At 53.1% G+C, this 19,868-nt stretch overlaps 1 protein-coding gene across 1 annotated transcript in view; it reads left to right on the top strand.

Moving 5' to 3' along the window:
• Tmem132c (transmembrane protein 132C) overlaps nt 1-19,868 on the top strand; it is a 180,584-nt gene that overhangs the window by 75,872 nt on the left and 84,844 nt on the right. Inside the window, exon 3 of the mRNA XM_077110130.1 lies at nt 16,373-16,513. Within this exon, the coding sequence (XP_076966245.1) occupies nt 16,373-16,513 (141 nt within the window). The remainder of the gene's footprint in view (nt 1-16,372; nt 16,514-19,868) is intronic.

Here is a 19,868-nt window from a genome sequence, read left to right as displayed (position 1 = left end):
CCTGTAGTACTGGACCTAGTGTCCTGGAGACTTCCACACAGGGACCTCTTCCGCCTCCTTTCCTCTATTATCTGTTTCCCGTTGACACTGGGACTGGATCGTCTTGTCTAAACCAGGTCTCCCTTGGGGCAAAGCATGGCCTCGGGGCAGGGACTCCAGGGCAGCAGGACTGACGGGGCTGTCCTGAGCCCATGACATCTAGTCTCCCGAGGTTTATCCTCACCTCTGCACCCTGAGAGCACTCTGGTGCTCCGTGCTTTGCATCTCTCTGCACTGACTGGTGGGGGCAGCTGGCCGAGTTGAGGGGCAGGGCACCTTCACATTTCACACGCACAAGGTGTGTCTGGGGCCCACCCAGGCACCTGCTCCTCTTCTGTGCTGTCAGCAATACAGATGCCATCCCAGAAGCCACTGCCCAAGAGCTCAGAGCCCTCATTCAACACGGCACATGACCCTTCTGGGTGCTGTTGTCCCTACACCAGAGACTAGACGTCCAACGATATTCTCCTCTTTCTTCCTTCGACCATACATAAGATTTTGCATTTAAACTAGGCACAAGATCACCTAAACTGAAGATTTCATCTCTCTTTTAATAATACGAATACAGAGTATATGTGCCTGTTTTCAGGTCACATCCTTAAAAAGTATGCATTTGTGAATGCCTTGCTCTTCCACTGGCTGGGATGCAGACATGAGGACAGGTGCTGAAGCAGCCACCTTAGACCCAGAGAGGAAAGATGTGTGTTTCATGGTGCTCTCAACCTCAGCACTGTGGAGATTGTGAAGTGAGATGATTCTTTGCAGGATGGGGGAAATTTGTGTATCATAAGATGTTGAGCAGAACCTCTCGCCTTTCCCAGTAGATGCTAGAGCATACCACCCCAGGTGTGATCATCAAAACTAACTCCAGACTTTGCCTGGTATTCCCAAAGGACCAAACTCTTGTGTACCCAGATTAGAGAGCTCCCTGCAGGGTGACTCTCTCTACTTCAAATGTCTGAATCTCTGGGTCGCAGCAGCATGGACTCCTGAACCCTAACTCACCTGCGTATGCATTTCCTCAGGTTACAGGGGTCCATCCAGATGCTGAGTATTACAGACAGTGTACACTTGACCTGGATAGACAGCCAGGTCGCAGAGGGGAACCTGAATTTTTATTGAAAATCCACAGCCTGAATCTCTGAAAAAGGCAGAAGTTATAACAATGCCCAGGGGTGGAACCTAGTACTCAGATTTTTCTTCTTCTGTGATATTTTAAAAACATTTAAAACCCTTGTAAAATTTAAAAATAATGACATTTTGTTTTAAAAATCGTCTGGGTGGCTTCGTGTGCTTAGTAGGGGGGATGCGCGGCTAGTGCGTGAGGAGCCCTCGGTGATGAGCTCCGGGGACTTGGTCTCCTGTCCTCACAGGCAGCTGGCTGCCTGCAGCCTCAGGCAGCGATCCCTGGGCAGAGCTGAGCGGGCCCTGTGTGGACCGTGGACACTGTTTTAGACCCAAACTCAGGACGGGGTGACCTGGCTTGTGGCCAGAGAGGAGGACAGGAGCTGTGAACTCCACACTCTCTCTAGGGCAGGGGACACTCCCTGGAGCCATTGTTTCTGTCCTCTGTAACTTCCCACCACAAGGAGCCCACACAGCCATCAGGAGACTGCTCTGCGCCCAGGATTCCCCTACAGCAGTTAAGGAGCCCAAGGTTCTGCTTCCCGAGAGCCCTCCTCAGCTAGATCCGCTCCAATGCAGCCTCCTCCTGGACGGGAAGGCTCTCCAGATCGCTAGTCCCACGTGTTAGTCACTTTGCATTACTGTGACCAGAACACGTGGCAGAAACAACTTAAAAGAAGAGACAGTTTATTCAGAGTCGCGGTTCCAGAGGTCCAGTGAATGGTAGGCCACGCCCATTGCTCTGAGCCTAAGGTGAGGCAGAGCAGCAAGGTGGGAGGATGTGGGGGAGAAGGACTGCTCAGGACAGCCAAGAAGCAGAGGGGGAGGAAGGGGCCACAGGGAAGATGACCCGTCCAGGGCGGCCCCAGTAGCCCCCACCTCCAGCCACCCCTATCTGTCCACAGTCACCATCCAGGATGGACAGGTTAGGTCCTAGCTCTCACCGTCATCTCCTCCCTGTAGGTTCCTGCCTTCACCCAGGAGCTTTGGGGGACACCTCATAGCCAGACCCTTACACTCTCACTGGGCACAGTGGCCTCTCTGTCCCCCGCAAACCTCATTTTCTGCTGTCTCTGCCTGACATTTCTTGATGGTGTTGCTTTATTTTCGCTTCCTGTTGGATCTCAGACTCAGACTTCCTGTTGGATCATAGACTTGAGGTGTCTGTGCTCCGTCCCTAGCCAGCTTCCTCTGGGAGGAACGACTGGGGTTTGCCACATTTGCATGGTGAGGCTCATTTCTAAAGTGCCTGGCAGACAGGTTAGCGCCTGCCGTGACAGAAGTGCACCTCTCTCCTCTGCTAAACTTGTCGAGTGGGTTTGATGCATCTTGAGGCTGTCGGAAATGACGACTGAAATGGGGTTGAAGGCGAGCTGAGCCAGACCTGGATGTGGGAAGGTTCTGTTGTTATTGCTGCCATTGACCATTGACGTTGAAGTGTCACTGGCATTAGAAAAGACACTCGGGTTTCCAGCCATAGAGTCCCCGCCCAGATTGTTGAAGATGATCCAGCAGGTCCACCTCCAGGTACCAGCACAGGAGAATGGAAAGGAGGGACCAAGAGGGGGACAGGTTCTCAGCAGCACCGCGCACAGCAGCCAGAAGGTGGGATGGCCGAGCGTCCACCAGTGGATGAGCAGTGAGCACAGCATGGAGCACAGTTCTGACACATGGAACAACATGGGGGGCCCTTGAGAACATCACACTAAGTGAAATAAGCCTGTCCCCAAAGGACAAATACTGTGTTTCCACTTAGGGGTCCCCAGAGCCATCAGATCCATGGAGGCAAAGGACAGAGTGTCAGTACGGAGGGTCTGGAGGGAGGGCAGGGGCTTACTGTTTAAGGGGCATAGAGCTCCGGTTTTGCAAGTTGAAAAGCTGAGCCATGGGTGCCTGCCTAGCACACATCATGCCTGGGTCTATGCCCAGCACCCCAGGAAAAAAAAAAAAAAAGAAAAACAGTTCAGATGCTAAATTTAAATGTTACCTTGCTTTGCCTCAATTTACCACTTCATTTTAAAAAGGATGCTGGTCCACTCTCCAAACTGCAAAGTCTGGGAGCAGAGCTGGTTCCAAGCAGAGCTGGATCTGGGGTTCACGAAGTGCCATCAGGAATCTGCCTCTCTCTTCATCCTGCAGGAACTAACCACAAGATAGACCAGGCCCCCCCCGCCCTTGAGCAGCTCTTGCCCAACAACCCTTGAAAGGGACATTCTTTTCATTTTCCATGTCAGAAAAAAAAAATCTCTAAAGAACTCTGATAGGCCAAGACCGGGTCACGGTGCCTAAATGCATCAATTGCCCCCGTGGTGGGTACAAGCCCCAGCATGGAACAAGCTGAAATTGGTCCCTGGAGGACAGGGCCTCTGAAGGAAAGGGACTGTTTCCCAGTCCAAGGCTACCAAAGCCTTGATCCAGGAGGGACTTTGTGAAAGGCAGGTGCTGAGCACTGTCCCAGTCCCAGTGTGACCGTAGAGTACAGGCAGGGGTTGTCTCAATACCCACAGTGACACAGCAAGGACACAGGTGCTGCTGAGCCCTGAGTGTCAGCCACCAGAATTGTCCCACATGCTCTCCTGCCAGCTCCAGCCCTATGTAGCTCACCTATGACTGGCATTTACAGCTCTGGATATTAGTTCTCTCTTTTGTTGTTCACCTTTTCTTCAGCCAAGAATATAATCGCCATCCTAAGAGCGAGCTGTCCCTGAATTCTGAAGTTGGCAGCTCATGGTGAGAGGGCAGGGGAACCTCCTCCCCAGGCAGGGTTCAGGGTGGTTTTCCTTCTTTCTTACCAAAGGCACAGGTAGGAGCAACAGGTCTCCCCAGAGGTAGAGCATCAGCCCCATAGTTGTGTGGGCTGATGTGGTCGGTGCCAGCTGTTTCCTCAACCAGCTTCCCTATCCTGACTGTCCCCAGAGTTCTGGGGATGTGGGAATGCACTTCCCTGAGGTGTGGAAGCCCCCTACCCCCGTGACTATCCATTGTTGCTAGCCTGACCCAGAGGAGCTACCCAGGGAATTGGGACAGTTACCTTCCAGGGCACCGCTTCAATGAAGGCAGCCATGTCCCCCTCCACTGCTGACAGGAGCTGTGCTGGCACACAGGTGGAGCGCCTGGCCTCGGAAGGTGGCCCTTCCTGAAGTTGTGACAGGCCTAAGGCTGACGGCCCTCTCCATCGCCGTGATAGTGAGGGGGTCCTCTGGGCCATGAGAGCAGCGGGAAGTCTTCTAAGTGTGTTTCAGGGGCCACCTTCCCTGGAGAGCATTCTTTGCCATTGTGCACACCCCGCCCTCTTTCCCTTTCTTTTGCTGTGGGTAGTGGAGAGTGTGGTACCTGCTGAGGGTTCTGGTGGTAGCCTGGAGCAGTGGAGGAGATCCCAGGGCACAGCTGGCACCAGCCCAGCTCCAGCCAGCCTGCAGACACCCATCCTTTTCCTTAGGCATCTCTTGAGCTGGCTCTTGGAACCTGGAGCATTACTATCAATAACAGTAAGTGCTCCAAGTCCTTCAAGTCCTCAGAGTGCTCTCTGTCAGTGACACCCCACGTGTGATCTCAGTCTTGCCCAAATCCTCTCAAGAGGTCTAATTGCTCAAGGTGTGAGAATTAGGATGCAGATTCTGGACCCACATGCTTGCTCCCTTCCAGCTGTGGGCAAAGCCTCTCAGTGCCCCAAGCTCCCGAGAGGGCAGGACCTGCCCAGCTGGCAGCCTGGACCCTGCAGAAGCCACCTGCCACCCACCTAGAGTCCGGGGTGCCCAGTTGCATGAGACCACAGCCACCCATTGGAAGGGCCTGCATGCGTCCATACAGCAGGGGAACCAGGTAAACACGAGCTGCCTTGGAGGAGCTCACGCTCCGGAACCCCAGTCTCCCCCAGGCCGGACCACCTGCTCAGCAGCAGAGAGCAGACGCCGTGGAACTGCCCAGTCCACAGCGGAGCCCTCCGTGCAGCCACCCAGATCTGTCTCTGTACATCAGAAAAGAGGGCCTGGGCCAGCTGGAGGGCGATGGCTCAGCACGGGAGTTTCTGGGGGTCAGCCCAGGGCCGGACACTGCTCCCAGTCCTCAGAGTCCTGCAGTGTGCAGAGAGGGGCACGGTCCCCCATCCTCATCCCTCAGAGCTCCCCTAACAGCACTGTGGGCTGGGTGGCTCGTAGGCCACAGCAATGACTGGCTGGTGGGTCTGGAGGCTGGAGTCCAGGTGTCAGCAGGTCCCGTGTCTGAGAAGGGCTGCTTCCTGGTCACTGAGGTGCCTTTCTACCCTGTCCTCATGTCGAGAGAGGGAGGAGAGCTCCCTGGAGTCTCTTACAAGGGAACTGATGCCCAGGACCTCACGGCCTCCCAGGGGCCCTGCCTCCTTCAGCATCGCCGTGCTGGCCAGGTTTCCACCTGGGGTGTTGGGGGAGCACGGACCTTACACTGCAACACCCTTGCTCAAGGGGGAGACAGGTTAGCAAACGCTGATCAACTGTGTGCTGACTGTTTGATAAAGACTGTGGAGAAAGATAAAGTGGGATTGGAGGATGAGCGGATGAAGCAGATCCTGCTCTATGTGCCCTTCCCCAAGGCAGACTGGATCAGAGGGGAGGTGGGACCTGACTAGGCAGGATATGTGAGGGAAGGACACTGAGGAGGAGGGAACGGAAAGAACAGAGCTCAGAGGCTGGACCTTTGTCCAGCCACAGTGTCATAAATGGGGACTGCAAAATGAGGTCCAAGGGGCAGGAGTAAGGGAGAGCGTGGGAAGCAGGGACAACACATAAACATGGCACAGGTGGGACCTAAGCTTGGGCAGGGGGACCCTGACACGCATGGCTTGACCCATTCTGCCCTGCTGGCTTCCTGGAAAGACAGAGAAAGGCACCTTGGCCACGGACCTCTGGTTACCCTCCAGCAGCCGAGAAGGGGGACCCAGGAAGTTAGAGCAGGGAGCGGAAAACAGCAGTGAGTGGCGGTGTCCTCGAGTGCACGCCCACAGGATGAGAACCAGAGAGCCAAGCTCCTGGGGCACGGGGGCCGGGAACCTGGCAGAGATGGGTGCTGGCCCATGGGGACCTGGAAGCCGTCCTCCGTCCGTAGGAGTTATCACGCACAACTTTCCCTCCCTTGCCGGGAAAGCAGGGCTGCGGAGACTCGGGCTCCTTCAGGGGTGAATTAGTAGGTCAGCCTTGTCAAATATTAATGCACCAGCTGCACCAGAGCTGCCCGTCTCCTGCGGGAGCCCCTCCATGCCTGGCCCTCACGCTCGCACAGAAGGCAGGCACCTGCTCAGAGGTACTTAAAGAGCCACTAGGCCATTGATGCACGCCTTCGAAGCCCTTTTTGGAGTTCATTATTAATGCGTTTGTTTTGCACCAGTGACTCAGGGCCAAAGAGCAATCCAGTGGCCTCTCAAGTCAGCAGTGGGGGAGGGGTAGCTGTGTGTGTGTGCGTGTGCGTGCTTGTGGGGGAAGGCGTGTGACCCTCAGATGACTTTTCTGCCCACGTGGCCAAAGCATGGCTTCTGGAAGCACTCTGGCCAGCCAACACCTGCTCATGGGCCAGCTGACCCTTTGCTTCAGAACAGAGGACGGGTAGTTAGCGCTCTGGAGTCTGATGGGGTGGGTCACCACGCACTGCTGCCTGGTCCTTGTGTGATCTTAGAGGTTTCTTGGCCATTCTGGCTCTTATTTATTTATTTTTAATCATCTATATAAAAGGGTGATGTAGCAATGGTATCTACTCAGGGAAGTTGTTAGAAGATTTAAAATAGAATAAAATAAAACCGCTTAGCAGAGACCTGACGGCTCGAGACGTAGTAAAGTGGGCAGCGGCTGGGGTGTTTGCTGGGCGTGACATTGCAGCAGAGATGGGGCTCTTGCTGTTCCCCTGCTGCCACAAGAACCCAGGATTGGAGCAACAGTGGAGGATGGGCTTTGCTTTCCACTGCTTGGGATTCTGACTCTGACCCTCAAGGGAGTGTCACCTCTGGGATTTGGTGTTCTGGCTCGTCACTGTCTGTGATGAAGCCCCCAGACCGCAGCATGAGCCACTCTGCCGCTCTACTGATGGCTTATTCTATAATTTAACGGCTTATTCGTTTCCAGGATGCACTGAAGCAGGGTGGGGAGGCCACAGCAACTCTCTATCCACACACGTGGGAGCCGGCATGACCTCAGAGCAGCGGCTGCTCCGAGGTGCTAGGGGAGCGTGTGAATCTGTCCTGGTAATTAGATGACGCTTCCTTGGCTTGTTAAGCTCGCTGGACCAGGCTTTGCCTTTGAGCAAGATTTCTCAATCTCACTACTGCTGACATTTGGGGCCAGATAATTATTCGTGTCTGGAAGGGGGGCTGTCCTGTCCATTACAGGGTGCTTAGCAACATCCTGGCTGCTGCCTGCCAAATGCCAGTGTCACTGCAGCTCCTCCTAAGGACATCACAAGCATCCCTTGAAGGGCAGCACTACCTCGGAGCACAGCTCTGAGTGGTGTTTGGGCAGGGGGTAAAAGCAGGGTGGGGTGAGGATCCCTCCATGACACACCCCACGAAGAGCTTTGTATTCAGGGACACATGTCTCATGGTTGAGGCCAAGTTGCATTAAACTGCTGGGACTCCTCAGGGATTTTAGTTTCAAGGCTGTGATTCACTTTGCATTTTGACCCTTCTGGAGCAGAACATCGTCTGGCAGTCACTCCAAATGGGACCCAGGCTGCTCTTCTGACAGGCACTGTTATCTCCTGTGCCCTGGGCGGTGCCTGCCTCCTCAGCAACATTGGACATGGAAACAGGGTGACGCAGGCTGGACCCCTGCCCTCGGCACCCCTCCCTAAGCTCCTCACCCATGCTTGAACCTGCATCTAACCACATTCCTGGAGCTGACACCAGCTTAAGGGAGACACGGAGGATGGAAGAAACCCAGTGAGGGCAGCAGAACCCAGCAGACAAATCCATACTGAGGACATCCTACAAGTCAAGGACTCAGTGTCCCTCCAAGAATCAATTCCATGAAAAGGGGCTAGAGCATTAATAGAAAACAGATGTAAGAATATAACAACCAAATGGCCTACGTAACCATGTTTGGATTCTGAAGAGTCCAAAGCTTTGAAATAATTAGGGAGATTCTCACACTAAGAGATCAGACCTATCAGATCGTTAGGTCTGATAATGACAAAGTGATTGTGTTTAGAAAAAAAATTCTCCTCCTGCCCCTCGGTCTGGTGTTGGGCCACACTCCACTGGACATGGAAGGGAAGGGATCCCAGAGTGGTTCTAGGTAGAGGTCAGTCACCAAGGCCACGATCCAGGTAAGGAAGAAGGGCAGGAGCTGGACAGGGAAGCCAGATTACAGAGTGGGCACGTGAGAGTCCCCAGATGCACAATCAGACTCTGCTGGACTCTGGAGCTGATGGCACAGGGCGGTAATCGCCATGCACGGTGTAGGAGCGTTCTCTGTGAATCAGCCCAGCACTGATCCAGTGCCCCGGGCAGCGGTGTGCAGGAGAGGGGTTTTCTGGGGAGCAGGCGTTGATTTACACCTGCCAATTACGGGGGTATAAATACTCCAGCAAAGCCAAAGTCAGGGTCAGAGTCAGGTGTTGCTGAGCACAGGGCTGGGAGGACTTGTCCCTTAACCCTCCACTGTATGCCACCTCCTCTGCACAGACACAGATGTCAGTACCTCAAGGGCCTGCACAGCAGTAGTAAATTGTGATAAAATGTCCAGGAAGTGGTGAGTCTTGGGCATATCTTATACTCATTCATCAATGGTGAGTGTAATTTATGTTTGTGTTTGGCAACTAGTTTGCAAATATCCTAAAATCCTTACATCCAGCAGAGCACTGGCCTGAGCCATTGCCTACACCTTCAAGAAGAGGACGGTAGGGTGGGGAGGTGGGCGTCGGGGTTGAGGAGTCAGGCTATGGAAGCGTTTGTCTTACGAACGAGCAACCCACGGGCTGAGTTTTAGTAGAGGGGTGGCCCATGGCTGGGGCCTGGGGGAGAAATACTGGAGCCAGAGTAAAGCTGTACTCGGGACACCCTGCCTTTCTCAGAGGTCTGATGAGTCACTAGTGTTCACCAAGCTGTGCAGAAGACAGAAAGGTGCTGGGTAGGAAACCTTTGCCTGCAGCTGTTTTCACAGCGCCCTGCAAGAGGTGGGAGGGGGAAGTTCTGTGTGCTGGGAAGAGCCGGGCCTCAGGGGATCCACACATATGCACCAATGCGCAGGTGCATGCAGGCCGGTACACACATGTGCACAGGCATGAGTGTGTATCCAACTTCTCTTAAGAAACTGGAGGGAAGCTCATTATGGCCTTGGAATCGATCCCTGCCTCCTCACTTCCTGGGTTCTCCATTTCCATTGAGAGGAGCCAGGTAATTTAGGAGACATCAGAGGGGTAGCATAGGTGGACAGGAGACCGGGTCACGGTGTAGAAAAGGACATTGCCCAGCTGGTTCCAACTCCAGAAGTCGTGGTGGAATAAGGTGACTGTGTTCCTGGGGCTCCTGGTGGAGAAAGGAAGATGGAAAGAAGCTCACATAACTAAAAACAGCCACGAGTCTTCTCAATATTACTATCCAGGGTAGTAAAAGTACCACTGCTGAGGATTCCGTCCTCCTGTGTTTTGAAAGATTGTCTATACCAAGCGGACATTAGGCAGGAAACTCTGCCTTTTTAAATTATATGCCCACTGTGCCTGCCAGAGTGTGGTATTGTGCTAGTAGCAAGAGATGCTGCTTTATAAGATTCATGAACAGTTTTTTTTTTTTTATTTGCACTATTACCTTGTTGTACATATAGGGGAAAAGTTTGTTTTTCGTGATTGCATATATAGTTCTTTTTTTAATATTTTTATTTTATTAATTTATTAATTTATTTTCATGTGGTGCTGGGGATGGAACCCAGGGCCGCACATATTCCAGGCAAGCCCTCTACCACTGAGCCACAACCCCAGCCCCTATAATTCTTTTTTAAAATAACTTTTCTGCAGTAAACAAAGAGGGAGATAGCTAATAATTTAAAAATATTAAGTAGATGACATTATAGGTAGAGTATGAACATGCCAGCAATTTGGGGGTGGGCCTCCAGTGGCTCACCTTGAGGGACCCCAGTGAATTGTGTATGTCAGAACTCCACAATTCAGCATGAGTCCATGATGCCCCCGGGGGACAAGTTCATGGAAGCAGCCATAGCAGTCATGCTATTTAGTTAATATGTGCACCTCCCCGACTTCTGTGCTTTGAAATGCTGAAAACACAGCCCCTCCTGGGGACTGAAGCAGTCAGGTTAGTGGGTGGATGTAGATTTGAACTTCCGGGTCTTGTTGCTGCGGGGACCAAGCACCAGGGAATTACACGTCACCCCAAGGCAGGCACCACTGCAAAGGACCTTCCCCTCGTTTCTTAACTGCAGAAGCCGTGGTGAATTCGGAGCAGGAGGTTTTCCTGTCGTGGGGCCCAGGGCCAAGTCACTGGAGAGCCCTGGATTGACAGGCTGAGCAGGCGGGGACAGTAACCTGCTTTTCCATCTGGTCATGGCTAGGCTTTCTGGTGGCCGCTCCCAGGGGCCAAGCTGGCCTGGGCTCCACTTTTCCCTCCTCTCTCCCTCCAGGTTAACAGTGTTGGTTTGCCAAGGCTGCTGTAACAAGGTAACACAGACTGGGCCCCGTGAACCAGAGAAATGTCCTCTCTTCCCATTCTGGGCCAGGGTGGGGTGTGAGGCCAGGGAGTTGGCAAGGTGCTGCCCTTGGACCGAGAGGGAGGCTCCGGGCCTTCCCTCTGGCTGTAGGAGGTCTGGCCTTCAGGTGCCAGTGTCATTCCCCCAGGCGGAGTCTGTCTCCAATCTCACCTTTGTAAGCACAGCAGTCATTTTGTCAGGTCCCCCATGATGGTCTCCACAAAGCCCCTGTCTCCCCTGAGGCCACACTGCAAGGTGCTGGGGGTCTGGGACTCAGCCCCACCCCCATACCGATGGTGTTGCTTCCTCTGTAACACGCTCTGAGGCTCAACTCAGGTCCTGAGCAGGGGCCAGAGACCCAGCGGGACCTGAAGAAGCCCGCGTCCCACACAGGTGCTCACCCCAGCACGCCCACGTCCCCAGAGGGTGCTTCACCACGAGGGCATGGCCGGCCAGAGAGGCCCCCTCACCGTGGAAAACAGGCTGCCCGTGATCAACATCCGCTGTGGACCTGGTCCCCTAAGTGACTCTTAGTCACCCTCGTATTATGTCTCAGCCACGTTCGTTTTGAAAAAAAAGGGGATTATTTTGCTATGACTTTTAACCACTGGGGACTGAATGCAGGCTATGAAGCTGCTGTGCAGAGGGCATGAGCCCACCCAGGTCCCCACAGGCAGGCCACAGGAGCCGCCAGGCGAGGCCCACCCCTGAGCCCTGTGCCGGGGCATCCAGCATCCAGCACCATGCCAGGAACGGTCAGGGCCAATGTGACATGGCGAATGAAAGATGGCCGCCTCTGTGTCCTTCAGCTGAGTCCCTGAGCTGGAATCATCTCCCTGGTGACCCGCAGTGGAAGTCCCACAAATCAGTGTTGTTTCAGTCAGCTTTTTTGCTACTGTGACTAAAAGACCCCACCAAAACAATTTTAAAGGAGGAAAAGTTTATTTGAGGGCTTGTGGTTTCAGAGGTCTGAGTCCATGGACAGCTGGCTCCATCCCTCAGGGTCCAAGGTGAGGCAGGACATCGTGGTGGAAGAGTGTGGCAGAGGAAGTGGCTCCCAAGATGATCAGGAAGCAGAGACTCCACTCGCCAGATACACCCAAGCCACGCCCCCACTGCCCACTCCTCCAGCCACACCCCACGTGCCTCTAGTTGCCACTCAGTTAATCCCATCAGGGGTTAGTTCACTGACTAGGTTAAGGCTATACCCCAATGACTCCTCCTCCAAATCTCCTTGCATTGTCTCACATGTGAGCTTTTAGGGGACACCACGTCTAAATCATAACAGGGTTCCAAGAAACCAAGCCACACTTTGTATAGAGAATGATGAAGAAAGTCCTGGGCAACTCCCAAGGCAGGGCCAAGTCTGCCCCTGCACCATGGCCCACTGTCCTTTCCCTCCCTGTGTCCATGCTGAGAAAGGTCAGCCTCTCACGAAGCCACTGGCCCACCATCCGTGCCTCTTACCTAGAAGCCAGGCGTCCTCCAAGTCCTCTGACTTTGTGTGTGTGTGTGTCTGTGTGCTGAGGATGGGACCCAGGGCTCTTCCACTGAGCCACACCCTCAGCCCTACTTCCACTGAATTTTTAATGCTGACTCTGGCTGCAAAACTTCTAATCCCAAAACCCAAACTCCAGGCACTCCTCACCCCTGAAGTAGACAGTAGCCCTGGTTGTCATCGGAGGACACACCTGACCACCAGTGGCCTCCCATACCCGCCCCCACCTCCATGGCCACTTCCCCCATCCCAAGACCAGCATCGCCCATGGTGGAGTCCCCCACCTGTGTGAACTCCTGAGGGGGGACAATAAATGTAGCTTCAGTGAAATCTGGAATTTGAGCAAAACCCAAATGCGAGCAAGGCGATGTTGCCCGCCTCCTTCATGTGCAGGGTGGGAGATGGAGTCCTGTGGGAGACAGTGGGCGGCACATTCCCTGTGCTAGGAGCAAAGGGCTTTCCCACGGGGGTGCGTCTCTAGGTATTGGCCCTCACATGCAGGGTGGCAGGAGTATTTAGCAAATCACTTTAACATGAGACTCAGATTGTTCTAGAGAAGATGGGCTGTGGCTGAGAGGCTCGGGCTGCCCTGCGGCTCATTTGGACACCCCTGAGTCAGGCAGGGGAAGGTTGATTCATGACTACCTCCCCCACCTCCTGGTGACCACCCAACAATGGCCTTCTCAGCTCTGAATAGCCATTAGCTGCTCCCTTGAGCTGCTTGACTCTGGGAGACAAGCAAGGCAGGAGCGTGTGTGTGTGTGTGTGTGTGTGTGTGTGTGTGCACGCAACTGTTTTAGCAGTTCCTCTCATAAGATGCAAGCGTGCACATAATGTTAAGTCAAGCAGTCGTACGTGAATCTTGAATTGATACAAGAGAGCAGAGCTGTTTTCAGGATTAGGGTGAGGATGGGCCACCATGGAGGGGTCAGGAGGGTCCCCTCGTGGCCGGGGAACAACTCCGTGTCTTGCTTGTGCTGCGGATCCCTGACTCCACGCACCTGGAGTTCACAAAGGAAGAAGGTCTGTGAGTGCCGGAGCCTGGGGTCCTTCCCCCATAGGTGGTACTGTACCAACACATCTCCTGACCTTGACCGTGAACCATGACTGTTTGTGGTGTCCACATGGGGGCAAACTGGGTCAAGTGCACAAGGAACTCTGTAGTTTTATTTATTGCAACTCTTGTTAATCTCAAGTGATTTAACTATTTCAGAACCGAAAATGTCACAGCTGCTCCATTTCTCTGCCCTGAAAAATGCCCTCTTTGTCTGGAATTTACATCTGTGTCACTAAGTGTCATGTGGGTGTGGATATTTCTCAATTCCTCCTGTTTGAGCTTTGGGCAAGATCTACAGATTTCCCACTGTGGAGGGTCAAGCCAGATTTCACCCTTCTTCCCTACACCAGTGCCCTCCCTTCTAGCTCTTTCCCTCCAGGGTAATCATCCCGTTTTGTTCCGATTAGTACTGAGTGTTGAAAATACTGTAAGTGTGTGTGTGAATCGTGGCAAAATGGAGTATTAAATCATGATGGCTTTTCCTTTTTTGCATAATATTTTACAGTCACAATCCAAAGCTGATTTGTTCTATTCTTTTCCTTGATTCTCAGTGTATTTACCTTTTCTTCATTGCCAGGATCTCCAATAGTTGTCTAAATCCTTTGTAAAGCAGCCATTCACGGTGCATTTATTAGGAAACTGCAGCTTCCAGGAAAGGTCTCTGCTGGCGTATTCTGAGTTACCCAGGGGCCTTGCTGCCATCGCCGGAGCCTCCGCCTCTGCTGTTACTCTGGGTCATCCTGTGACCTCTGGGATGACCCTCTGGGTGGGTGGAGCACTTCCCAGACCTTTCCCAGCCTGGGTGAAGGAAATAAAGTTTCTGAGAACTCATGTGTGTAGAAGCATTGAACACATGAATTGGCTGCAGGCAGGAATCCAGGTTGGAAAACCCCTCCCATTTCTAGGTCCCCTGAGGCTGTTCTCTCTGGAGACTGTGGCCTTTGCCCCTGTGTGCCCAGAGCTCTGATGTGTTCTGAGTGCCCAGCCTGCTGTGCTGCGGTCCTCACTTCATGTGACGATGCCCGGTGGGCTCTTCCTCTCTGAAAACAGCTGGCCTCCAAGTTGGGGGAATGTTCTTGAAATGCTCCCCCAGAACGCTCTCTCTCCTCTCTGTGATTCACATGTGGAACTGGGAAGCTGCTCTCTTGGTTTCCTGTGTCCCTGTCTCCCACCTCCTGTCCTCACCTCCTTGGAGGCTCCCTCTGGGCTGTCCCTCCAACCCTCTGTGCCTCTTCCCTTCCCTGTGGTCTTTTATTAACAGAAACTCGGGCCTATGGTTGGGACACGTGGGTGGCAGTCTCATGAGAGGGAACCTGTTTCAAGTGGCCCCAGCCACAGTGCTGTAGGACTTTGCTTTAGGACAGTGGAATTCTCTAGAATCCTATATTTTTCCTGGAAGGTGAAGATCCAGCTTGGAAAGAACTGGGAACAGTGTTTAGTGTGCACAGGTCACGCCTTTGCAGTGAGGGGCCCCAGTTCTCTACTCGTCCTGGTACGTGGGCCCAGTGTGGAGTTCAGGCAGAGGCCCCCTGCAGGGACAGGGAGGCGTGCTAGTAGGGCTGCCTCCTAAGCAGACCCCGGCTCTAACCCTCTTTATTTATGAACTGCTCTCAGAGCCAGCTGGTGCCCTGGGCCTGGAGTCCTGTGGTTTGCACCGCTCTTGTCCCCAGCTCTTCTCCCTTGCGGCTGCTGAAGTGCTGCTCATGTATCTATCTTCTCCTGCAGAACTTGGTTTTCCCAGGTTCCAGACCTGTTGCCAGGTGGCATCTCCTCTCCCTACAGGGGGCTCGTGCCTTTGAGACAGTCCTTTGCCCTCCTCTAAGTGGGATCAGGGGCGAGAGTCCCCCGATGTTCGCGCTCAATCCCGCGCTTTTCTCAGCAGAGGTCCTGAGAGCTGGCTGGGGGTGAGGAAATGACAGCAGTGGGAGGAGCTGTCTGCCCGCTCTCAGGGTCCTGGTTGGCTTTAGCAGAGTAGGACTCAGCTGCCAGACTGAGCAGGAGACACCTGAAGAGGCAGGGACACGCAGGCTGTCCTCAGGAGTGTTCTGTGTGGCTGATGCTACCCCCTGTGCGCCTGTGTGTTGACACATTCAAACACCAGTGTTACATTGGGGGTGTTATGCCCACCCCCTCTCTTTACAGAGGAGGAGAGGGAGGCACAGAGACATCGTAAATGTGACACAACCCAGCACCGCTGACCTTTGGCTTCTTCTGTGTTGTGTGGCTCTAGGAGGCCTTGCAGGCTGCTTGGCCTCTATCCACTAGATGACATCACACCCACCCCAGCTGCGATGACCCAGAATGTCTCCAGACATGTACAAACATGCCCAGCAGGACTTGCACTTGGATTGAGGACAGCTAACCCTGGCAGTGTGCCCAAACTAGCTGCCATTCTAGTGCTGGTCTAAGGAACATCTGGGTTCCCCTCCCCCTGGCCCAGAAGGTACCTGGCTCCCTGGTCTGCAGCAGGTCTCCCCCTCCCCTCCCCCTCTCCCACCTGGCCCAGGACAGGAGATACCTGGCTCCCTGGTCTGCAGCAGGTCTCCCCCTCCCCTCCCCCTCCTCCACCTGGCCCAGGACAGGAGGTACCTGGCTCCCTGGTCTGCAGCAGGTCTCCCCCTCCCCTCCCCCTCCTCCACCTGGCCCAGGACAGGAGGTACCTGGCTCCCTGGTCTGCAGCAGGACTCCCCCTCCCCTCCCCCTCCTCCACCTGGCCCAGGACAGGAGGTACCTGGCTCCCTGGACTGCAGCAGGTCTCCCCCTCTCCTCCCCCTCTCCCACCTGGCCCAGGACAGGAGATACCTGGCTTCCTGGTATGCAGTGACAGGACTCCTCACTTCCCCCTCCATCCCCCCGCCTGCCCCCACAGCCACCATCTTGCACACCGACTGTGAAAATATGGGCAAGCAGAAAAGGAGCCACGCAGCAGCTTCGGGGAGCCGGGCACCTTTGGGAAGGCCAGTCTAACGCTGCGGTTCTCACCATCTCCATCCGCAGGGCCAAGGTGAAGAAGGGTGTGAACATCCTGAGCGCGTGGACCAGCGAGCCCCGGCAGTGGGACGTGAAGCAGGAGGTGGGGAACGGCGGGAAGCATGCCACCGCCACCGTGGCCTGCCAGCGCCTGGGCCCCCGCAACAGGTAAGCGCCCTGAACTGTCCCAGCCCAGCCTCGGGGAGGCTCAGGCCTGGCCTCCACCCATGGGCGGAGCTATGACCCTGGGCAGCGGTGGGCAGCCCTGGCCGTCCTGCATTGGGGTGCCTGAGCCATCCCACCTCCCCAGGCTCTCGTGGCCTGGGCTGGGTGGCCCCAGAGACCAGAGGGCCTGTCCCAACGCTGTGGTTCCTGAACAAAGGGTCAGGTCGTTTTCTAATTATAAAAGTTTAACATTTTAACATGCTCTTCTCATGATATGGGGAGGTACCAATGCCCTACTGCCTGGGGTTTAATCAATATAATCTCCACAAGAGAACAAACATGGTGGATTTATTTATTTTACAAATTTAGAATATGTGTGTTTGTGTATATATATATATGTGTGTGTGTGTATATATATATATATATATATATACATACATACACACACACACACACACACATATATATATATACATACATGCACACACACACACACACACACACACACACATATATATATATATATACACACACACAGATTTTTTAAAAATATTTTAGTTGTAGATGGATATAATACTTTATTTTGTTTATTTAGTTTTATGTGGTGCTGGGATCCAGTCCAGGGCCTCACACATGCTAGGTGAGCGCTCTACCACTGAGCCACAGCTCCAGCCCTATATACAGATTTTATTTTTATATAAGATGCTTTTACTTGCACTTCTTTTAGAAAATGTTTCTCTTGACTTTATTTCTTAAAAGCAATGTTAATGGCTCCCTAATATCCCCTCACATATATTTAACATACTGTGAATAGGGAAGATGTGCTGCTTAGCATTTAGGTTGTGTTCCAGGTTATGCTCATAGATCATGCGGAGCAGTGAAGCATAAGTTGTCCATTTCTGTTGGAGAAATCTGGGACGACGGAGGCCTTTCTTCTTTTCATCATGAGTATTGTGTTTCATTCTATGGCAGTAATAGGGGGATTTTTTTTTTTCCTGATTGCCTCGGATCTACCTAAAGAGGTTGCCTTTTACTAATATCAAATCTCTGTAGGGTTAGTGATTACCTCCCGTTTAAAGAGGCTGCTGGCATTCAGTCTGGATTCACATATCACATTTAAATAAAATGTCAAATTTATATTTTGTGTTTTCTAAATGGATTAAAACTGATGCATTCTGTATGTTACTTTCGTTGAGATGGCTTAGTGGTGAGAGAATAATAATTTGCAAACTTGGATAACATAGCATTCCTTTATTATTTAAAAAAAATCTTAAAAAAAAAGTTTAGCATCCCTGATGTTTCCACTGAAAACTTTCAAATTGTAATATAGCTCCATAAAATGTGCACAAAAGCTGACTCAGTTTCCCTTCAGTAATTGAAATTCACGAGCTCACATCATCTGTGTTCAGAATGTTAGTGTCTTCCAGGGTCTGTGTTTCTTCTGTTACTTTTGAGTAAGTGCCAGCCTAGAAGGCAACCTTGCCTTCACAGGAGTGTCATCGAGGAAGAACTGGTGTCCTCAGTTCAAACTGATGTGACCCCTTTTTCTTTAACTGACATTATTGACTGAGGTCAGGCTGCTTCCTGATGTCGGTGGCCATCCTTAGAGGCACCAAAACCATTGCTCCCTTCTTAATGAAGACAAGAGGAATGTATGCAAGGGAGATTTCCTGAGGCCACAGGACCAGCTTGGAGGACGGGCACCACCAGGGGAGCCTCAGCAGCAGCGGGTAACTGGCCTGAAATCTCACCACATCACGTCTGCTCCGACCACCTCTCCCGTAAAGAGGTTCTTCAAAATCAACTTTAAATGACTTTGGTTTTAAAAATTCGCCTTCATTTATAGGAATCATGTCCTGAAAATGGTGCTGTTGTTTTTTTCTAACTTACAAGTACACAGCCAGGAGCCCTATGTCACAGGACTGGGACACCCCCTCTGTCCCCAGGTCTGTGGAAGATATCACTCCCCAAGCAGGTCAGCAGGAGGAAGAAGCTTCAGCACACGACATGTGGCTTCGCTTGCTGGTCCCTGCCTTTGAAATGGCCTGTGTCTCTGTCCTCATGTCCTGGTGCTGAAACCAATCCCCACAAACGCAGTGTCTTAAATAGACCCTCCCGCGGTGCTGGAGGTCTGAAGTCAAATCGGGTGTCTCTGGGAGACCATCAAGGTGTCAGAGGGGCTGCATTTCCTGGGGGACCAGTGGGACGATGTGTCTCTTGTCTTCTAAGCTACTTAATTTTGATGGTGGCTGCTTTCTCACCCTCGGCCAACCTCAACCGCTCACGGTGCCTCTCAGGCCGCGTCTCTGGCCCTCTGCTCCACCCCAGGTTCTCCTGCCTCCTACTTTCACTTGCTGGTGTCCTGTGATGACATCAGGCTGGATGGTCCAGGACCTTCCCCCACTTCTGAAACCCTCAGTCTAAGGTCCCTCTTCCTGGGAAGGTTGCATGGTCACAGGTTCCAGGATCAGATGTGAACTAACATGCCTGGGAGGTCTTCTTAGAATGTGGCACCTGCAGCATCTGCTGGGTCCTGAGTCTCTGTAGTGCTGGGTGGGGCCACCCTGGGCTCCAGGCTCAGGTCACCTGCTGCCCCTTCTGGTTCCCAGGCAGTGGATGGCACTCCGATCCAGGGCACTTCTGCGTAGCAGAGGAGGATGGCAGATCCTGCACATGTGCCAAGCTGCCTCGGGCACTGGGCTCCTGCCTGGCTGGCCCAGCAGGAGCAGAGCTGCAGTCAGGGAATGTGGGATGAACTCTGGCTTCAAGGATGAGGTTGGCTCTGTCAGCTACCTGAGATCCTGTTGGCACGAAGTTCTCATTTTGAGATCCTGTTGGTGGGACAGCCAGGACTTGGGTGGTGGAGAGCTTTCTTCCTGCCTCTGGCCCTTGGGATGCCCCTCATGAGTTTTGCAGTTAGGTGGGTTGCCCACTGAAGCCACAAAGCCACGGGGGCATTTTCAGATCACAGTCACATCCCCATGTGCATACAACAGGGTCCCGGGGTCATGGGAACAACCTTGGAGAGCAGTGCTGGTAAGCCCAGGGAGTGTAGCCAGGCTGGGCGGTTTGGGATCATCAGCCCCCAGGCAGGGTGGCCAGAAAGGTGGCTCTGTAGACTTGCCGAGGCCCTGACACCCATTTCCAAACCTACACTATACACCTAACCAAAAATAGCATGGGGATACATGAGCACAGCTTCAAATCATGCCCTGGCCTCGACCCACAGCCATGTCCCCTCAGGGCCCTTGGCCCAGATCCTTCACACATCAGATGCTAGGAGAAGATTTGGAAGCTGGGCTCTGAACCAGAGGACAGCCAGTGGCTAAAGGCATTTGCTCTTGGTGCTTCAGGGCTC

This window comes from Callospermophilus lateralis, chromosome 1 (assembly GCF_048772815.1).
Source record: "Callospermophilus lateralis isolate mCalLat2 chromosome 1, mCalLat2.hap1, whole genome shotgun sequence".
NCBI lineage: Eukaryota > Metazoa > Chordata > Mammalia > Rodentia > Sciuridae > Callospermophilus > Callospermophilus lateralis.
The sequence above is the reverse complement of the archived record's forward strand: the minus strand, read 5'-3'. Positions and strand labels throughout refer to the sequence as shown.